Below are 21,784 nucleotides of genomic sequence, written 5' to 3'. Positions count from 1 at the left end.
CGCGCGGGGGGGAGGAGGGGGGGGGGGCACGCGCGTGGGGGTGGAGGGAGGTCACGCGCGGGGGGAGGGGTGGGGGGTCACACGCGCCATGGGGGTGTGGGGGGGGGGTCGCGTGGGGGGGGGGGGTCACGCGCGGGGGGGGAGGAGGAGGGGGGGTCACGCGCGGGGGGGGGAGGGGGGGGGTCACGCGTGGGGGGGAGGTCACGCACGCGCGTGGGGGGGGTGGGGTCACACACGCGCCATGGGGGTCACGTGGAGCGGAGGGCAGCAGGCGGCCGGTGCCGTGCGGGCAGCCGCGTGCGTGCGCCAGGTGCTGGGTGACGATTGCCAAACACCACCACAGAGTTCGATTCCCGCTCACGGCCACCGACAACGTCAAGTGACGAGTGTCTGAACCGGTCCTGGGCCATCCCCGAAACGTCGTACTCAGCCTCGAATGAGTAGCCGGTGCGGCGGTATTTAGTAAACATCGCGAATGGGGAGACAAAGGCGGCCGGGCGTGGTATTGACCACCCGTAGCTGTCTTTAGCTCGTCCGTTACCTCACCAGAAGTGTACCAATTTAAAGAGTTTACCAAAACTAATATCCGCTTTGGGCCAGTAAGCACCACGAAAGCGAATAGCGAGCGATGTGATGATCACTGCGAGATATTTACACTGAACATCTGCGACAAAGAGCTCTGTGGCTCTTCGGATTCCTCCAGTATGACTACGAATTCTGATGTTTTTTATTCTGACAGTGTGAGGAACGTGAAGCAAAGTGCAGTGTCCCAGCTAATGTGGTTATCTGACCATGTGAGGGAGATAACGCAAAGCGGAGTAACGTTGTCGATTACAAATAGTCAGTACACGTGATCGAAATTGACAGTTTGTTATGTTTTCATTATTGCATTCTTCGTTGTACATTGTAATGCATGTATCATTAACATCGGTACTCTTAGGTTTTTTTCGGTAAAGTCACGTAGGTAAACATAAATAATAAAAATAATATAAATAATAATTGTAAAAAAAATATATTTCAATTATTATTTCTATTATTTGTATTATATTTCTATTATTTTTATAATTTTATTTATATTATTATTTATAATATTTTTATTTCTATTATTTTGATTTTTACCTACGTGACTTTACCGAAAAAACCTAAGAGTATGAATCCTTGCAGTCACGAAAGCTTCAAATCTAGAATTAACATCGGTGTTGTGCTATAAAGGTGGTGCAGCTTGCAGCGTCCATGCTAACAGCGAAGGGTTTTTCTTTCCCAGAGTCTTGTGAACACGTTTGGTTTTACATACGGTGCCAAATAAGTTCAATATGCGTACACAACACCCCGAGCCATCCTCTCGCCTACGAGCCATGCTTCCCTGAAGTGTGATTTTGTTTATGCAAATATAGTTCAGGTGATATTTCCACAATCACTTTTCAATTTCAAAGGGGAAAATGTCAAAACTGGGTGGTTTTTAACTTTTGCCGACAAAACTGGATCCCAAATGTCAAAACTGGGTGGTCTTGGAAAACGACAGGCAAAACAGGGTGGTGCTTTTTGATATGACAAAACTGGGTGATGTTCAATGTGGACAAATGTCAAAACTGGGTGAAGAAGGTGTACGATTTAATGTATCATTTTGTACACGTTTAGGTCCTTGCGTTATTCATCCATATGTCGCCACAGATTTAGAGCGTTCCAAATGATGTTTCTCGTGGCTCATGTTCCATACCTTGCACCACAAACTTCCCGTTTGCATACTGGCACAGTGTGCCAGCTCGCTTACTTGCCGTTTGTATACTGGCACAGTGTGCCAGCTCGCTACTACAGTAACACTTACTTGCCATATGTATACTGGCACAGTGTGCCAGCTTGCAACTACAGTAACACTTTCAGCTCGCGAACATACACGAACTTGCCATTTGTATACTGGTACAGTGTGCCAGCTTGCATGCTACACCTACTACAGTAGAACAACGGTAGATAGTGTTTGCGTCGAGAAGGGGAAAATGTCAAAACTGGGTGGTTTTTAACTTTTGCCGACAAAACTGGATCCCAAATGTTTGACAAATGTCAAAACTGGGTGCACCCTGAGTGTCCAAAACTCAAGTTTTTGGCCACCCAGGGTGCACCCAGTTTTGACATTTGGGATCCAGTTTTGTCGGCAAAAGTTAAAAACCACCCAGTTTTGACATTTTCCCAATTTCAAAGTCCGATAAACCAACAACACCTGAGCCTTGCGGTTGCCTGGCTGATCGTTATCGATCCTCGGGGTCATGCAGACTTTGCAGTTTTTTTCTTGGATATTTCTGTTTGCACATAGTCACTTTAAGATGTTTTCTTGTTCATGTTTTTGGTTTTTGTTTGTTGCGGTTGCACCCGATTCAAGAGACGAATGGCTCACAGGGCTATACCTAATTAATGAAACTGAAACTTAATCCATTTAATACGTACACATGGATGAGGGTCAACTCAATTGTGTACGCTTGTGTATTGGGGGTCTACTGATAATGTTCGTACACATATGAAACCAGGGAGGGGGGGGGGGTGAAGCCTAGAAAATAATTTGTCTACATTGGCCTTCAAATTAGTTAGATAGTCCGGCGGTGGACTATGTTTGCTTAAACGCGTTTATATTGATTTAAAGCTTTCGTGACTGCAGGGATTCATATTCTTGGTTCTTTCGGTAAAGTCACGTAGAAGGGAAATAATAAAAAAGATAAAAATTCTCACGACGTTTCGACTGCAACACAAGCAATCATCATCAGCTGTGAAATCCACAGCACTTTTTTCTAAATTTCTTGCTGTGGATTTCACACCTGGTGATGATTGCTTGTGTTGCAGTCGAAACGTCGTGCGAATTTTTAAAGTTTAATATTTTTATTATTTTATTATTTCCCTTCTACGTGACTTTACCGAAAGAACCAAGAATAAGAACACGTTAATATTATTATTAATCCCTGATCGTTTCTGCGTGGATTACCGTAAATATCGGCCGTTCTATAGGATTCGGGGGGGTGGGCGGTGTTAAAAGTCCGCGTGCGTACAGGGAGAGAGAGGGGGGGTAGCTGTCAAGTTTTGACAGATTTGTGCGTACCTACTCAATGGATGCCCTCCCACCCCACTGCCCTGTGTCCTCTTGTGTCCTGGCGCACGCAGGTGGCAGAGCTGGGCGACGAGGCATTTTGGAGCCCGTTCTTGGGCGAGAGCGACGCCGCAGCGCAGGACGCGTTCCGCCTTTTGACTGCGGGCGACGTGCGAGCCCTGCGTGACGAGCTCCCATCAGGCCTCAGCACGCTCATCCACAAGGCAAACTGCAATTAAGAAGCCATCAGAATCGGTGTCGGCCGTGAACAGTTTTCAGTTTTAGTTTTTTTTTCAGTTTCATTTATTTGGTGTAGCCCCCGTGAGCCATTCGGGCTCTTGAATCGGGTGCAACCGCAACAAACAGAAAACCAAAAACATGAACAAGAAAACATCTTAAAGTGACAATCTAATGCCGCATGATAGTCTCCCCCAAAGTTGATGCCATAGATTATTCTTTGTTGTGTTAGGAAATAAATTGGATTTGCATTTGATATGTGCTTCAATTGTGGATATTGCTGCAATGACACTATGCAAGTCAGTGGTCAACTCTTGTGGGTGATGGCTTTAAAAAATAACGAGTTGCCCCTGGTAAAGGTGCTATTTACATGCTAACTGAAGCCCATGTTAGCTTTTCGGATCGCTCCATCTTGGTGGAGTCAATTTAAATCAGGAATTTTCTTCCAACATTCGTAACACCCATTCTATTATCATTCTACGAAGATGAACCCTTGGATTTGTGTGGAACAGGCTGTGGAGAAACTGCGAGTGGCTGCAGAGTCTGGCTGCACGGACGATCAGGAACCAGTGGTGGTGTTGAGCTGCATCCGCCTGCTGACAAGGCTCCTGCCGTTTGTGTTCGAGGATGCACAGTGGAAGGATTTCTTCTGGGCCCATGCACCTACTCACCACAACGTAAATTTAAGTTGTGTTTTATTGTACGTACGTATGTTGAACTTCTTTCGCACCGTACATAGCTAACCGTGCTAATCGGAGGTGCGGAATTTTTTTCCATTATTACGGTATTTTTTCGATTCATTTATTGATCAGTGGATGCCAAATGCAACGGGGAAAAAGATGCAAGATACTCAAAGAGAGGTTTCTGTAATACATCTGAGACCAGTGGCAGACCTCCACAGATGAACCAGGAATCTATTTGGGGGGTCTCAAGTATCCATCGCCCATAGCAGCGATGAAATAAAGCCTGATGGCCCGACTAGTTTATCGCCAACTGGGTCATGATGGGCTGAGATCACTGCCATTACATAGCGTGACACTTTGTTAGGAAATGTAAAAGTGTTAAGCATATTGACGCATTCCCTGACACCACTGTTTATGTGCAGCATCCACCACTGGCTTAGGGCTTTAAACTGGAGATACAGTAAGGGCTGCCTATGCTCATTAGAGTGTGAAAACAATATTTTACAAAACTAAAACAGATTTAAATTGGCGGGGTTGTTTTTTCATTGTAATTGTACAACGGGTTTCAGTTAAATGGCAGTGCCAGTAAGTTAGACAATATGGTTAGGTACAAGCTGTGATAGCAAAGATTCTGAAAAAAAATTTGTTACTATATTTTTAGACATGACTCTGTATATGAGGCCTGTTCTTTATGTAACTGATTTATCCTTAACATTGTTACTCTATACTACTTGACTGGCATTGTGTGGCATTTAATTTGGGTTACATCAAAGGTTACAGCTGCAATCCACTGCTTCATTGGTATAAACCTAAATTTTGGGTTGCTGCACAAATGCAATTATGCCCCACTTGCCTTAAGTGCACTGGTGCAAATAAATTGATGGAATGCCTGTTACATTTTTATTTAAAGCTTTCGTGACTGCAGGGATTCATATTCTTGGTTCTTTCGGTAAAGTCACGTATAAGGGAAATAATAAAATTATAAACATATTAAACAATAAAAATGTTCACGACGTTTCGACTGCAACACAAGCAATAATCATCAGGTGTGAAATCCACAGCAAGAAATTTTGAAAAAAGTGGATTTCACACCTGATGATGATTGCTTGTGTTGCAGTCGAAACGTCGTGAGAATTTTTATTGTTTTATATTTTTATTATTTTATTATTTCCCTTCTACGTGACTTTACCGAAAGAACCAAGAATATGAATCCCTGTTGTCAATTACGGCTGGTGGGGAAGTCGATTCAGGGCAGGAAATAATCAAGTAAACCTCAATTGGGCTATGTGCAGTCTCCAATTACAGCGGTTAACACACTTTTTCTGGCATAAGGTATTCCAACGGGTTTAAGGTAATTTTGGGGTGCTGATTCCAAATCTGGCATCAGTTTTTGTCTATCACATCAGGTTTTTGAGATATCAAATATTACATTTTTAATAAAAACTGCAGAAGAAAAATATTAAATAAATGTGGATATCTAAATAAAATGATATTATAAACACACTATCCTAAAAATACAGCACCATATTTTATAAACACACTATCCTAAAAATACAGCACCATATTTTAACACTAAAGCTGTCACTGACTCGCAACAACTTGCAATCATAAGTGACAGAGTTAATTTCGGGTAAAATCAATGAAAATGGGGTATGCCGATAGCATAAAAATGAGATGTGATAGAGCAAATCTGAGATCAGATTTGGAATCAGCACCCTGAAATTAGTCTAAAACAGCTGCAAAAGTCCAGGCCAGAAAAAAAATGTTTTTTTTGTTGACCAGTGTTATTAATGTGTGCTATCCTTTATGGCTGAATGCATTGTCTGACAAATGCAGGTGGAGGAAGACACGAGCAAAGTCACGCCCCCATTGGCTGAGGCCCTGCTGCTTGCCATCGCTGAACTGCTCTTCTGTCCGGGCTTCACCGTGACACCGCACAGGCAGCCCGGCCCCGTAATGGCGCTGAAAAAGACTCGTCACCATTCACTGCATTCGTAGTTGTGTTGTGCATAAATCTAAAAAAATGTTAGAGAAATTATGACGTTTAAAAATATATTTTTGGAGATTTTGTTTGATTTAATTGACCATTTTGACGAAAGAAACTTAATATATGCAGGCCAGATGGTTATATAATTATAATCGGAGCTTAATTATAGGGTGCCATGGTGGCGAGATGTTAACTACCTTGCCTGGTATACAGGAGGTTATGAGTTTGATCCCGACCCTGTCGCCATTTGTATATTTGGAGTTTGCGTGTCTCTCTCCCCGTGGTCACGTGAATTTTTCTCCAAAACATGCATTTAGAATATTTGCTATTAATTTCCACATAATAAGCCACTTTGTTGAGTTAACATTTGTGGTCAGCTCGCTTCTAAAAAAGAGCTGTATCGTGGCCTTACACGATAAAATAAAATAAATGTATATAGTTTTATGTTAGTCAAGCTAACCTCATATTTAGTCAAGCTAGAGCTTCGAAGGGCGTTTGGTTATTGTGTGGCAGGACACACCGGAGGATACTTGGCCACTTGACAGCTGTGAGTTCATCTGGGAAGCAGGCGTGGGAGTCAATATCTCTCCACCACAGAGCTATGTGCACGACACGAACAGGTGAGTAAATTTTGTTTTCCCTTTGTCATTTTAATAATTTATACGACACTCTAATCTACACGAGAAAACGTGTTTTCTTGACAGGCAAGCTGCCTGAATTTTAGCCCAGAATTGCAGGTGTGTCGGCACACCTGCATGCTTTTATGAAGTAATTTTTAATGTTATACCTGATTACGTAATTTTATATCCAGGTGTTAGCCATCACACAAATCACATGGCAGTGATGGAATTGTGGGGCAACATTTTCATGCCAATATTTGACCCGAGCTTGAAGCTGACCCAGGGCTAATGAGTAATTGGTAACTTAACCATGGATAAGAGGAGTATCACTGTGTGTCTTTAAGGTAATGCAAATATTTGAATCTAATATTATTGTTGGATTTTGTTACGTATGTAGAGTATACAGAGAATCACATGGTATATGCTGGTGTAGTGCTAGAATAACAATGTTTAGATACAATATATATCATTTGTTTGTGAAAATCCATGACTCTTGCATGAGATCCAAGATGACTTTGCGTTCTCATTATGGTATCAATTTGAATTATGCTTGCATCTGTGTCTCTTGGCTGTATAGAAAATTCCGAAGGGTTAGTTTTGATATGTTTTTAACTTTATTAAATACCCGTGATATCGAATTTGCAGATGTTCTTTATTCCTTTTGTATGGACAGATTGGAAATTCTAAATCTGCTTTTGACCTGCTTCTCCGAGGTGATATACCAATCTGAAAATGACCCGCGGAGCTGCAATTCCTGGGTGAAATTGTTCTGCTCAAAGGAGAACAGGCAGGTGTTTGTCCATTTGAGGAGTGATCATAGTAAATATAATTTGTAGTCAGGTAAATAACTGAAGTTCCTTAAGAGTTGATGAGGTTACCGTGTGATAATTGAGCTTATTGTGCTGCTGTATCATTAATTTAGTTAACATATTGCTTTTGTGCGTATTCTTCCCTTGTCTTACCAGATTTGTTTCTCAGAATTAATCAAATCCCAATACATGTTCTTTTTCGATTTAAAGCTGTCGTGTCTGCAGGGATTCATCTTCTTGGTTCTTTCGGTAAAGTCACGTAGAAGGGAAATAATAAAATAATAGAAGTAAAACATAATAAAATAATTCTCACGACGTTTCGGCCACAACGCAAGCAGCCGTCCTCAGGTGAGGACGGCTGCTTGCAGGTGAGGACGGCTGCTTGCATTGTGACCAAAACGTCGTGAGAATTATTTTATTATGATTTATTTTTATTATTTTATTATTTCCCTTCTACGTGACTTTACCGAAAGAACCAAGAAGACATGTTCTTTTCTTTCTTGAGTAATAAATTCAGCTCCACTGTTTCCTCTTTACGTTCATGCGTTCACAGGCACACCCTGGCCTTGTTCACGTCTCTCTTGAATGTGGTGTTTGCCTACGACCCTGTGGGCTACGGGGTGCCGTACAATTACCTGCTGGTGCGCGACCACCGTGAGCCACTCGTTGAGGTGGCCTGCCAGGTGCTGATTGCCGCATTGGACGGGGAACATTCCCTTCCTGGCTCTCCCCTCTTTGGCTTCTCCATCGGTGACAGTGAGAACCCACAGCTGTCACGGACACAACAGGTACCACGTTACTCTCACCTGTTATATAAGGAGCCATGTCTCTGTGCTTGTGGATATGGGATTATATAGGGGTTGTTAAAAAAAATAGTATCACGGGTAATCGCATGGTAAAAAAAAAAACCGGTCACCGGTTTGCCACACACACAAACGTCTATCAACAAACTAAGGGAGCTGTCATTGTGTAAAGGTTAGATAGATACTTAGATTCCATCTCCTGGGGGGGGGGGGGGGGCAGTTGAATTAATGTGGAAAGCTTATTAATTCCCTCGCCTCTGAGCACCCAGTGTGGGTATGTTGAACTATTTCCAAGGCGTCTGCTAAACATTTCAGAAGACACTAAATTTCCCCATAGAGGTCCCTCTAGTGGAGGCTCTTCCTGTCAGCAGTGGCGTGGACAAGCAAGCAAGGGCAAGATTTCACATTTACCTTTGAGCTGAGAAACGTGGGCAAATATAACTCAGGCCGCCATGTGGTTTTTACATTCACCTGTGCTAATCGGTGCATTCATGAATCGAAATGCCGGTTCTCAGCTTTCAGAACTCGTTATTCATTCTGAAAATGGTTACCGGGTTACTGATTGACTTTGAACAACCCTAGTTCATGTATAGTACAATGGTAGCACACACCATTATGCCAGCGCTCTTGAAATTTAGTTTGTAGGTCACATACTGTTGTGTGATTATTAAACCTGTTGGGTGGCAAGGTTGTCAGGAGACATCAGTTACTGCAAGTAGGTTCACGAACGCATCTGTGTAGAGGTTCACCTCATTGAGTCTCATTAATTTGAATAATATTTTAATTATATAATTGATATAAAAGGCAAATGTAGCCTCCAAATCCAGGATACATTGACCCGTCATTCTAAGATCCTTCATCTTATCACACTTCACACCTACGGTGTGACATGGGCATCAATTGAACGCTCTGGGATAAGAGGCCAATAGGATGAGATGAGTCATTTTACATTTAAAATAACCCAAATACTGTACGTGTTTCTCTCTACAGATTAAAAAATACATTTGAAATAAAACACATTAAAACTAATACTAGCTGCTACATCAAGGAAAAACAGCATTAGAAAGCTTCACAATTGTGTACCCTTGTCATTCCAACATTATTTTCGTGTCTTACAGCATTTGAACTGCAGCAATCTCTTCGTGACTTACCTCTCCAAGATTCATACTGATGAGGTGAGAGCGTTTTGTGGGGGTTGTAGAAGGTAATGCTATACTTTGGAAAAAATAAAAGGTACCAGGAAGAGTGGAAGGAATGTTTGGTGACGGGATAGAAAATGAAGAGCAGAATGGAAGTGGTGAAGGAAACTAGCGTAAGAACTAAGACATGCGGCCAGGAGAAAAGGAGGTTAGAGATGGTTAGTATGTCATGTGTTGGAGAAGAGGAATATGCAATAAGTTTAAAAGAGCTGAACCCATTTGTTTACTTTTCAGTATCACCTTAAAGGATGGAACTTAATGCTGTCAATTTCTTATTCTGGTCAATAAATGTGAATTTTGTAATTCAAGTGGGTGCATTTTCACATTACTGTTCAGTACTGTCATTTAATTTGCCAAATACATAAATTATTACACTATTGATATTGTTTTACCACCTCAGGAAGTCACCATGTATTGTCAGTAGAGAGAGAGAGTAGCTGTTTCCAGTATTTGTAAATGTTTTCAATATAACTGAAACATGCAGCTGTGATGATTTGCACCAAAGTTGGTAATGGAGATATCAGTACACGTACACAAAAGATTAGTAGAAAAAATTATTACGTATCATCATGGAGGATCATGGATAACATCATTGTTGCTGTGGAACATTGGTCCTGGTGACCCATAGGCTGATGAATTAAAACTATTTCATTTTTTGAATGTATGTTGAACTTCTTTCGCACCGTACGTAGCCAACCGTGCTAATCGGAAGTGCGGGGGAACAACAACAAACTAAACACAAAAAGCAGTTCTAAAGAAATGGGTTTGCAATCGAGATTTCAAAGCGCATAGCTCCAGTGATTTTCTAATATCTGAAGGAAGAGCGTTCCAGACGGTCGCAGAAGCGCATCTGAAAGCGCTCGATGCGGTGACCGTCTTTGTTCGATGACAAATGATATGTTGAGATGCAGACTTTTGCCTATGAATCTATTTCTTTGTGTTCACATTTTTGCGATGAATAATTATATCAGCAAAGGGGGGAAATAAACTCTCGTGGAATTGTATCAAAAGAAACATTTTGTGATATAAAAGAAAAATCCCGATTTTTATCTTGGACTAATTAGGACTTTCAATTCATCCTGAGTGGCCTGGTCCGTCTGCTCAACAACCCTCTGCAGCAGACCTACCTGCCGTACTCCACGAAGCGCGTTCACTTCCATCAGGAGCTGCTCGTATTATTCTGGATCCTTTGTCAACAAAACAAGGCAAGAACCCGCTAATTCAATACAGTCAGTATAAGATTGAAGCGAAGGCCTTTGTCTATTTAAGTTCCTTCGTGCCACTGAAAGGTTCGTTTAATGTTTACACCAATGAACTCTCATGGCAGAATAGTTACAAGAAAAGTGTGCACTTGAGTGCAACTGAATAAATATGTTCCTACCTGTTTGAATTTAACAATATTAAACCGCATTTTTTTTTATGAACGTAATAATGTGCTTAAAACTTGGAACAAATGCTAAAAAGTCAACCTCTTCATTCTTGAATTAGTACCACTTTTGCATTACACTACTTTGTGATTTGGACGATAAAATGAAATAACTTTTTAGAGATGTATTGATATGTTTAACATGTAATCAAATTAAAACGTTATTTTGGTTTTGTTCTTGTTGTAGAATTTCTTGTCCTTTGTTTTGAAGACAAATGACATGCTGGGAATTGTTGTTCCCATCCTTTATTACCTGAATGATGCAAGGGATGATGATTGTAAGTCACGAGCTTATATACTGAAAGTGGCGGATGTCATAACCTCCTCGATCCAATCATTGGCTACTTATGCTAAGTTTAAAATGTGCTTATTTTACGGAATCCTGCTCTATCACTCATCATGATAATCGTCATACAAAATACAAACATACAATCAAAGTGCCCAAATGAGGAATGAAAATGTTAATGAAATCACTAACGGGAAATGTTACAATGCGTCTACATTATTAAAATGTCTTATTGCAGTGTGGGCTTACATGGATATTACCAAGGCCCACAGATAATGGCCCACATAGTTGCGGATAAAGGAGCCGTGGATAAGAGGAGTCCCACTGTAATATGTGGATCTTGTTTGTTGTTGTGATGCTACGACGGTGTATGGTATTGTGTTTATACACTGGGGGTGAGCGGTAGTGTAGTGGTTGGCACACTGTGCTACGAACCTGGCGATACGAGTTCAATATCCCGCTCACGACCAACATCAGTGACAAATATCTGAACCAATCCTGGGCGTCCGCTAGGTCAACTCAGCCTCAAATGAGTACCTGGTGCAGTATCTAAACATCGCCACTTGAGAGACAAAGCCAGCCGGGCGTGATGCTGGCCACCCACCCCCTGGTGTGCCATGCCGGCCTTCATTAGGTGCTCGCTAACAGCACTTTCCGCAACAGTCTGTTAAGACTATATGGGGAATATTTATCTTTGCCTTTGTTTGTACACTGACAGCTCAAATGGGGCTACTCTCCATCGGCGTGTTTATTCTGCTCATGCTGAGCGGAGAAAGGAACTTTGGGATTCATCTCAACAATTCATTGTCCATCCGTGTGCCCTTGGGCATCCGGGTGTTCAACGGCACACACGCCGACCTCCTCATCATTGTGAGTTTCCACCCAGTGCAGGAGGATTATGCGTGGAGACCAAACCACATGATTTAATTTGGAGCTTTCGTGACTGCAGGAATTACTCTTTGGTTCTTTTGGTAAAGTCACAAATCTAGTATACTTAGAAATGTAATGTAAACATGTGAAGTGCCCCAAGATAGACGACATATCTATTGGGCGAGGCAATAAGCAGCCAATTCACAACCTAAAAACACCAGCACACCATTTACCAACATGCCTCTTGATACGACACTGACGTGACACTAATACTGGTAGGAACCTCCTGGTTACACCAGCCCACAGGGGATTATTGTGTCCGTCCGTCCATCGTGCAGGGAGGGGCTGGGTGGGGAGGATGGGGCTGGGTGGGGTGTGGGAGGGGTGGGGCTGGGTGGGGAGGGGCTGGTCACCCCGTGGTGCCCTTATAAAACCCAACGTTTAACCTACTCACGCCGGCTTGTGCCCACCCTCACAGTCGGGCATATTTGCGGAATACACCACGCCGCCGTTGACTCTGGCCATTGACCGAGCAACCCAATGTTCCTACCAGCTCCCTCCGCAGGAATGTGTTTATTTTAGCATTCTTTCTCGTGTGTTGAAGATAATGTTAACTGTGATGCACATGGTTTCTGCACAGGTGTTTCACCAAATGATTACAAGAAGCCAACAGAAGTTGCAGAATCTGTTTGACTGCCTCATGACCATTGTTGCTAATGGTAGGTAACCATGCTCATATATGTTTTGTTTGTATTTGTGGGAGAAGGGCAACATGATTACGTGGTGACTAAAAGGGGCTCTGGTCAAGGGTTGCGGGGTGGCTAATGCAGTACAGTACAACTAAAAAAGGCAGATACTTCCCCATTATGCTAAATGCATGATTGTTTAAACAATTATCATACAGAACAGTTCTTTGGGAATCGTTAAGACTGTTTTTTTAGGAGAGCCGTGCTTGAGAATTCTCAGCAATTGGGTCACAGCTTTATTGACTGCATTCATTGAAGTAAAACACATTGACGAAGGGGACACTTTCTCAATTGTTGGTGATGGCGACATTGGTACGTTTCTAGAAAAAATGGGACAGAAAGTGGCATTCACCAACATGAATTGGGACCCTTTGACATTACACATCTGTGCTAGAAGTGCAGTTTTATGGGCACTGTGGTGACACGATGTTACCCACCTCGCCTGGTATGCAGGACGTCGTGGATTTTATTCCGACCCTGACACCTGCATATTTGGGGTTTGAATCTTCTCGCCGTAGTCACGTAGATTTGTCTCCGGGTCCTACGGGTTTTCTCTCCACATTTAGAAATATGCGTTCAGAGTATTTGGCTGCTATAAATTTCCGCATTATAAGCCACTTCGTTGAATTATCATTTGTGGCCAGGTCGCTTCTAAAAAGAGCTATTTTCTCTCAGTGAGCCTTACCTGGTTAAATAGATCAATTGTTTTTAGTTTAGTTTATTATTGATTCCCGCAACTGCATTTTTCCATGTTATGAATGGTTGAGAAGTGGTAATGTCATTCCTAATCTGTGTGCATTGTGTGGAATGTGTGTGTCTTTAGTGTCCCCCTTTCTGAAAAGCACGTCCATGGTCTCTGCCACCAAACTTGTGCAGTTGCTGGAGGTTTTCTCTTCACCGCATTTCCTTTTCTCTTCACCACACAACCCCAAGCTTCTTCTCTTGCTCCTGGAGGTTTTCAACAATGTCATACAATACCAGTTTAATGGTGAGTGGCTGCAGATGGAAATAAGTGGCATTATGTGATGCTTTAACACTTGCTAACATAAGGTAACGATGATTACTTAATTGTCATGTTGTGGTTTATTGCAGGCAATTGCCACCTTGTGTATGCAATGCTGTGCAAGAGGTCCGTCTTCAACCACCTCGCCAACCTACCTGTGGACAAAGACTTCATTGAGAAAACCACGAGAAAGACTGAAGCTCCTCGTGGGGTAAGAGGAGGAATCAACTCACTTGCAAGCTCAATTGAGGGTGTGTCTGTTGTGAACTATACTGGAGTGCAGTTCAACGCTCTTAATATGAATCGATCTGCAGTGTGTATGTATATTTAAAGGAACCAAGGGGTCAAGATGTAAAGCTATTTCACAAATTGTGAAGCAAAACATTATATGTACTTAATAATGGTGACAAAACGTACACAAAGAGGGTAATTTACTGGAGACTCGTCGATAATTTGTTGGATAAATGTAGAATGGCATTTAAGATGTGATAACAATACACTTACAGACAATGATTTTGTGAGATTTTCCCACCTTTGAATGGATTGGTATTTGAAGTATAAGCTCTAGTAAGGACTGTGCTCACTCGTGACCTGTAATGCTTGCTCTGTGCAGCTCACCTGTGCTTTTAACCATTGTAAAAACCTTAAGTGAAAAAAATAAACACGTACTTGCACATTCCGCATGCATAATGTAACTACTTTGTGTATAGGTTGCGAGTCCAGTTGCTGTTAGGCTCTCTTCGTTACAATATTTATTGAGTTTGAGTTTTATGTACGTATAAGAAAAAGGTTGCACATAGAAGCAGACCTGTTGATGTCGGCAGTGATGAGAAGGAAACTGGCACTATTTGGACACGTATGTAAGATGGACAATTACAGGAAAATTAAAAGTGTGTCGTTCAGAAAAATGGAAGGAATCGGAAAGAGAGGAAGGGAATAGCTTGCCGACGACGATAAGAAATTGGTGGCAGAAAGATGTGGCACGACTTGAGCATATTGGCACAAGACAGGAAATGTGCAGTGGGAACCTACGGGCTATCTGCCCATGGATGGTGATGATGATGTACATGTATAAAATATAGAGCAGTGGCACTTGGTTTTGATGGGAATGTTTGTTCATTGATAGGACAAACAGCCGTCTATGAGCGTGATTGATTCTCCAGAGGCACTGCAACCCATCTTTCACGGACAACTTGGAACAAGGCTCAGAACAGTTCAAGGTGCCGAACTTGTACCGGTTGTTGACTTCTCCCACATGCCAAACACTCAATAAAGGAACTGGCCAAACAATGTCAATGCAGGATACTTGCTGCTCAAGAGAGCCTCTTTAAACAAATTGCATTGCTAAATAATCATGATACATTCTAGCATATCTGTGGAGTGAAGCATGTCTGTGAAATGAAGCAACACTGTTTCAGAGGTCCAATATCAGTCGTGAATACAGGTCGGTGGAAGTCTATAGAATCGGTGTGATGCTCAACAATAGCGGTGTACTGTAACCTTCCGTCACAGTTTTCAAACTGGACGCTGATTTGTCTGGAATTGTGTGAAGGTGCAAGATCAGAGATCAGTGGCCCAGGTGATGGGGCCACAGAGGTGGGTGTTTGTGTGCGTCCTTCCCAATGCGAAGCAGACTTGTTTGGGTTAAATGTAATGCTTTAAAAAGTTAAATTCTATACAGAATCATTGTTCAATAAGCGGTGATGTGTGTGTTGGGGGTCAATTCATGCCATACTCCTTAAAACAAACTTTGTTGGAAGTCAACAGTGTGTTTAGTTTGTTGTCCTTCCCCTGCACGTACGACTAGCAAGGTTGGCGACGTATGGTGCGAAAGAAGTTCAACATACAGATAGTAGCTGCCACCATAGAAACGTGGATTTTTTTTACTAAGACCATTCATCTATTATCGATGAAATCGCTTTCGGGCTCAATTGTAAATTTGGTTCAATTGTCAATTGAGCCCAAAAGCGTCGATAGTGAAATCAAGCGGCGGGGGTTGGCACACTGTGGAGGCGAGGGAGGGTTGGTGCATCGCACAAATGTTACTCAACTTCCTTCCCCAGCGTCGAGGTGCCATAACGTGGCTTGCCAGGAGAAGACGGTATATAAAAGTGCAGATTAATATCATTCCCTCTTTATGGGAGTGCTGCCCCCCACACACGCGTGGGTTTTCATCAGGTGGTCGAGTTTTCTCCCACGCATAAACATTAATTGGCTGAAAACATGATATATAGAGAACGGCAGAGCTCGGGAAATTGTTGACTCCAGCTCACTGGCTGGCTACCTTCCAGCTTGTCTGCAGGACCTCAGCGATTACGAGGTGCAATTTGCACGTATGAACGTTGAACTTCTTTCGAGCCGTACGTAGCCAACCGTGCTCACCGGAGGTGTGGGGGAACGACGCTATCCAAAACTAGAAACATTGTTATTTAGTAACAGACTTAACGATTGGCCCACGCAACGGTTCACACCACACGGCTACAGAACGGAGCATCGGGTGCTTGCGGGAATGCGTCGTTCGTGTGCAAATTTTGTGACTTTCCTGGCCGAAGGCCGGAAATGCTTTTAAAATAGGGAGACTGACTTTATAAACGTGTGTCATATTGCACCCTGCAGGAGAGCAAATTTAGTGGGACTCCCGACTGCCTCGAGAGCACATCCTGGAAACCCACGCCCAAGTGGGTACGTACCCCAGCCAATAAAGGCAACATTAATAAAAGTGTAAAATTTCCATGCATACAAATTTTATTTTGGGTTCCTATAGGTTACGTGGATATGGATGCATTCTATAACTAAGCGTCAGTTACATGTACAGGGTGGTCCAGATGTCTTGTGGCGAGATGTTAACTACCTCGCCTGGTATGAAGGATGTCGTGGGTTCGATCCCGACCCTGGCGCTTGTATATTTGGCGTTTGCATGTTCTTCTTGTGGTCGCGTGGATTTTTCTCCAGGTCCTCTGGTTTTTCCCTCCACATTTAGAATCAACGTACGTTTAAGATTATTTGGCTGCTATACATTACCAGATGATAATCCACTTCGTTGAGCTATCATTTGTGGCCAAGTCACTTCTGAAAGAGAGTTATATAACTAAGTGGGCCTTACCTGATAAAATAAGAAAAAAATGGTTGAGTTTTCTTGTTGAGATTGTCTTAAATTTGAGCTATAAATTGAAAATAAATGAATTTGCCAAGTGGACACCAGTTTGCATGAATTCAGCTGTTCAACCGACATCCATTCCTTAATGCCCGTATATTTGGAGTTTTCGTGTTGTTCCCGTGGTCGCGTGGATGTTTCACCACCCAGCCCCACCCCTCCCTCCCACCCCCCACCCAGCTCCACCCTCCCCACCCAGCCCCTCCCCGCCCCTCCCCACCCAGCCCCTCCCCACCCTCCCCACCCAGCCCCACCCTCCCCACCCAGCCCCTCCCCACCCACCCCTCCCCACCCAGTCCCTCCCTCCCCACCCAGTCCCTGCCTGCATGACGGACGGACGGACACAATACACTGGTGTAACCAGGAGGTTCCTACCAGTAAAATCCTCTAATGCCATTCATCTACCCCTTGCGTGGGCTGACAGTTTACGTTACGTCCCACTCAATTGATAGCCGCATGATAAAATGTTAAGTTCTTTTTTTATTGTTTTTACTTCGCAATGAAATGTAAACGATGAACTCAATGTACCAACATTAACGTTTAAATTGTACAAATAAATACCTGATTGCATTCTTCTTTTACAAGTTATCATAAAACAATACACAAGTACAATAAATGAAAAAAATCAGAGTGCATTGACAACAGTGAAATTCACTTAATGTGCTGTTTACAGTATAAACACGTAAAAAAAAATTTGACCTATTATAAACAAAACTTGCATGTCCTATCTGCTCTTCCACCACCACCACGATGATTGACACTATATTCCCTTGTGCAACAGCTGTTTAGAAAATCACAATTTATTCGTAAAATGTAATATATTTTACGTATAATCTGTCAATAACTAGGACATTTGACGTTTAAAATACGTATTATATGAACGTATTAAAACATTTAATGCGGTGTTATTTAAACAGGTGTCTTCGTGGAAATCCAAATTGCCTCTGAACACGATAATGAAGTTGCTGCATGTGTTGGTCCCTCAAGTGAAAATGCTGTGCCTTAAGAGGTAAGATGAGAAGCACGCACATGTACGTTGAACTTGCGCACAGTACACATTTCATACGTACAGGTGGTCTCATTTATTAACACAGCTTATGCTCACTTGTGGTTGTGGTGAATAATAAACCGAAAAACAAGGATGAAACCGATCCAAAGTTGAGTATCACTGCTACTCTCCGTATGCTACATTTGCTCATATTTATTTTGATGGTGACCAAAGACAATGGGACCAGAATGCACTTTTTTTCCATATGCACAAAGGCTGCGTGTTATTATGCATTGTCGCATGTTGTTTGAAATTTAAACCGGGCAGAGATCGTGACAGAAAAAGGTAGCGAAACAAATAAGGAACATAAAACAAGAGAAATGGGTGAAGGGAACTACAGTAAAGCTGCCACTACAGTAAAACCTTGGATTGCGAGCATAATTCGTTTCAGAAACGTGTTTGTAATCCAAAGCACTCGTATATCAAAGCACTCGTATATCAGTTGTGATCACGTGATGCTCGGCAGACAAAGCGTATACGTACTACTCGTATTGCAAGACCTCGCTCGTTTATCAAATTAATATTTATTTAAAACATTTTCTCGTCTTGCAAAACACTCGCAGACAAAGTTACTCGCAATCAAGGTTTTACTCTATATTGGAATAAGAAAGGGGAACGATAGAGAGATAATAAAAGCATAGACATAAAGATAGAACAAGAGAGAAAATTACGAAAGGCAGAGTTGGGGATAGTTTTAAAGAAATTTAGAGCAATATTAAATAATCAAAACTGGCACAGAGCGATTATGGGAGAAATATGAAAGAACCACACATCGGAGCGCCACGAGCCTCACGGTCACACACACTCTGTACGCCCTTAACATCTTCAGCAGCGCATTTCAGTTTTCGTTTCACGAGATGGTACTTTAAACAATTACCACAAACATATATTAAATGAAATAAACACAATCGTGCTTTAAATTTCAACGTGATAAGCCACTTAATTGGACTATAATTTGTGGTCAGGCCACTTCTGAAAAAGAGATTTATAGCTCAGTGGGCCTTAACTGGTAAAATAATAAAATAGTTTAGTTGAACAAAATACTCTGGAAGCCATGACTAATATTTTTTTACGATTCGTGGCGTGTAACTTGTCCGTGTGTGTGCCACTGTATTTTTTTTGTACGTGTGACCGTGCACCTGTACACGTGGATCGACATCTACGCGTTAGGGGGCTGGAGGATGAAACACAGATTCTTCGTTATCTGAAGCAGGGAAGCATGGTGGGGCTGCTGCCCGTGCCTCACCGCATCATAACCCATCGGTGTCAGCCCAACAAGGACACTGCTCGTTGGTTCAGCACCTACTTCTGGAGTGTCGTCTGTGACAGGTGTTCACTCTGCTTATACACGGATGGCATTTAAACACATTGCTGCGGAGGGAGCTGGTAGGAACGTTGGGTTGCTCGGTCAATGGCCAGGGTCAACGGCGGCGTGGTGTATTCCGCAAATATGCCCGACTGTGAGGGCGGGCACAAGCCGGCGTGAGTAGGTTAAACGTTGAGTTTTATAAGGGCACCACGGGGTGACCAGCCCCTCCCAGCCTCACCCCCCACCCTCCCCACCCAGCCCCTCCCCACCCAGCCCCTCCCCACCTTCCCCACCCAGCCCCTCCCCACCCAGACCACGCAGCATAAATATGCTGCGTGGTCTGGAGTTAATAGCCAGAGTCGTTCTCAGTATTCGTTGATTTCATTGTATAAGATTACAATGTAGGTCGAAACATCACAGAACAATTTTATGCCACAATTGATACCCCTGTATATAATATGGACAACTTTACACAATATTGTATGTTTAGGTATGGTATGCGTGTATTTTTCCATCTAAACATTGTATGTGTATGAACAAAAAAACCCATAACGTAATTATCTCATTCATGTTTGAACATTTACATGTTAGACATATTTGCATATACAATGATGAGCATTTCTCTTAACTTATTTCTCTTTTGTAACTCAAGCAACTAGAACTTGTTGTAAAAACATGCGGTAAATATTAAGTACTGTACTTTAGGTACTGCTTAGGACAAGTCAATATAATTTCAAACGCCTAGAAATGTTTTATATTCATATACAATGTGTATATTCTTAAAATATAACTTTCAACTGAACATGCACCCTTCAACCACCACTTCTTCCATGCCTAGCCTTTTCAGGCACCCCTCGTGGTTGCCGTAACTGACGATGTAAGGTAATGGCTTTTCATTGCAGGAACATAGACCCACCCATCTGGCTTGACTCGAAGATAAAGATGTTCAAGGAGAACGTGTGAAGGCGACACCGAGCAGAGCAGCCTCGATCGACTGGGGCTCCAGCTGATTGCTCAGATGTCTCAGCGTGGACTTCCAATTTGTGCCTGTGGCAGATGATTGCATTGTGTTTCAAAATAGGTTTAGTTGATATTTATCGCGCTGGGCATATGAGCACAGAATAAAACTTGGATGTTTTTTTTATTCAGTCATGGTCGTTGCACTTGTAGACACCGACTGTATTTCTCCCATTTATTGATAAGTATATGGTAGGTAATATACTCTTAGACAAAGTGAGAAATGCATGTTGGTTAACCTGGAACAACTGTATTTTGTTACCATAATAAGTAGAGAGGTTGGTGCATTAATGTGCAAGGATTTCACTTGTGTTCTCTTCCATATACAGTTGCAAAATGTTTTTTCCTGGTGCCCATCTTGATTGTGCTGCTAATGTCAACTACCGTATTCTCATTATTTGTGCACAGAATGTGTTCAGCACCACTTCATCATTATTGGCTATGGTGAATCTCTTCCTGGATAAAGGCCTCAAGCAAAGGCCTCACTAACCTACCACACCACTTGTAGAAAATGATTTAACGAAAGTCACTTAACATTTTGTATTTTGCAGCCTTCCCCATTCCACTCATCAGTTCCGTTATCAGCAGCACTCATAACAAATCAACACCAAAACGATTACAAACGCAAGCTAGGACTAATTGGTGCACTTCAGGAAATCATTTAAGAAATCAGCAAACTCTATAAATGTAGGTTTTCATATTCAATTTTATATACGTATTGTTAAAGCCAGAATTTGTAAATCCTAGCATTGCACCACCGCTTTAATGATGCAGTATCGATACAGAGTATAAAACCATGCATCTGCAGTTTTTACCATGTAGAAATACACCAGCGAAATTGCATTAACGGTTCAAATTGATATTTCAAAATGTGTTGGCTTTTGCTTTGCACGTGTTTGTCAAGGTTGTATTTTGCGGTAGAAAGGTAAATGTAGCAGTATTTCATAGTCATTCAGTGGCATACTTTTAATCGGTCATTTCACTCAGATGTTTTTGTTGTTAGCCAAATTATAGCTAACCCCATTTTATTTAAACCGGTTGATGTGGAATTCAAATATCTTAAGCTGGAAGATTTGGCTTTCAAATTTGTTTATATGAAATTATATTTTCATCCATAATTCTGAAATACAGCACAATTTAGTGTTAGGGTACGAATATATCAAACATAAACTGTTACATGGAACAATAACATAACATTGGCCACATCCTCCTATATATTGTTCCGTTCACATTTGTACCGTCATTAATTCTATAGCATGATTTGATGGTTCTCTGCTTTGTGAATAAACTTATAATTGGTGATCATTTTTGGGCATTTTTTTGTTTGTAGAGTCAAGAATATAAATTGCGTAGGCCACGATTTCTCCCGTTTCCAATTCCCCACGGGATATCGGCAAAGCGGATGGCATAAATGTCCATGAGAATGATGTTCGCGTTAAGGGTGGATCTTTGTTTGAACTACATCTCAAGCCAGTCTGGTCCACGTAACCAATAACGCAATTCAGGTCATACCATTG

General features: G+C 42.1%; 1 protein-coding gene across 6 annotated transcripts; it reads left to right on the top strand.

Moving 5' to 3' along the window:
* The first annotated feature begins 238 nt into the window (after positions 1-238).
* LOC133353597 (protein HID1-like) lies at positions 239-21,569 on the top strand. Of its 6 annotated transcripts, none has more exons than XM_061569960.1 (20): positions 239-310; positions 3,145-3,294; positions 3,820-3,984; positions 5,827-5,943; positions 6,491-6,597; positions 7,271-7,384; positions 7,960-8,194; positions 9,328-9,384; positions 10,473-10,613; positions 11,022-11,112; positions 11,839-11,990; positions 12,631-12,709; positions 13,560-13,724; positions 13,829-13,950; positions 14,866-14,959; positions 15,292-15,335; positions 16,356-16,421; positions 17,811-17,902; positions 19,112-19,270; positions 20,153-21,569. In XM_061569960.1, the coding sequence occupies exons 1-20, from the start codon at positions 242-244 to the stop codon at positions 20,211-20,213; spliced, it is 2,280 nt and encodes a 759-aa protein (XP_061425944.1). In that variant the 5' UTR covers positions 239-241; the 3' UTR covers positions 20,214-21,569. The 6 variants fall into 6 exon arrangements, 4 of the variants coding, with proteins under 4 accessions (XP_061425944.1, XP_061425945.1, XP_061425943.1 ...); XM_061569961.1 differs by having other exon boundaries at positions 3,820-3,990; positions 10,527-10,613; XM_061569959.1 differs by having other exon boundaries at positions 3,820-3,990.
* Positions 21,570-21,784: the final 215 nt, after the last annotated feature.

Source organism: Lethenteron reissneri, chromosome 44, assembly GCF_015708825.2.
Source record: "Lethenteron reissneri isolate LAM-NWPU_2019-01 chromosome 44, ASM1570882v1, whole genome shotgun sequence".
NCBI lineage: Eukaryota > Metazoa > Chordata > Hyperoartia > Petromyzontiformes > Petromyzontidae > Lethenteron > Lethenteron reissneri.
Note: the sequence above shows the minus strand (reverse complement) of the source record. Positions and strands in the feature narration are given on the sequence as shown.

What these genes read in the sequence shown, in the direction of transcription:
- LOC133353597 (XM_061569959.1), top strand. Translation starts at nt 242, where the DNA reads ATGGGGGTCACGTGGAGCGGAGGGCAGCAGGCGGCCGGTGCCGTGCGG. An exon ending in AAGGCTCAGAACAGTTCAAG is followed by an intron (nt 14,960 to 15,291) that starts GTGCCGAACTTG and finishes AATTGTGTGAAG; the next exon opens with GTGCAAGATCAGAGATCAGT. An exon ending in CAGGTGATGGGGCCACAGAG is followed by an intron (nt 15,336 to 16,355) that starts GTGGGTGTTTGT and finishes TGCACCCTGCAG; the next exon opens with GAGAGCAAATTTAGTGGGAC.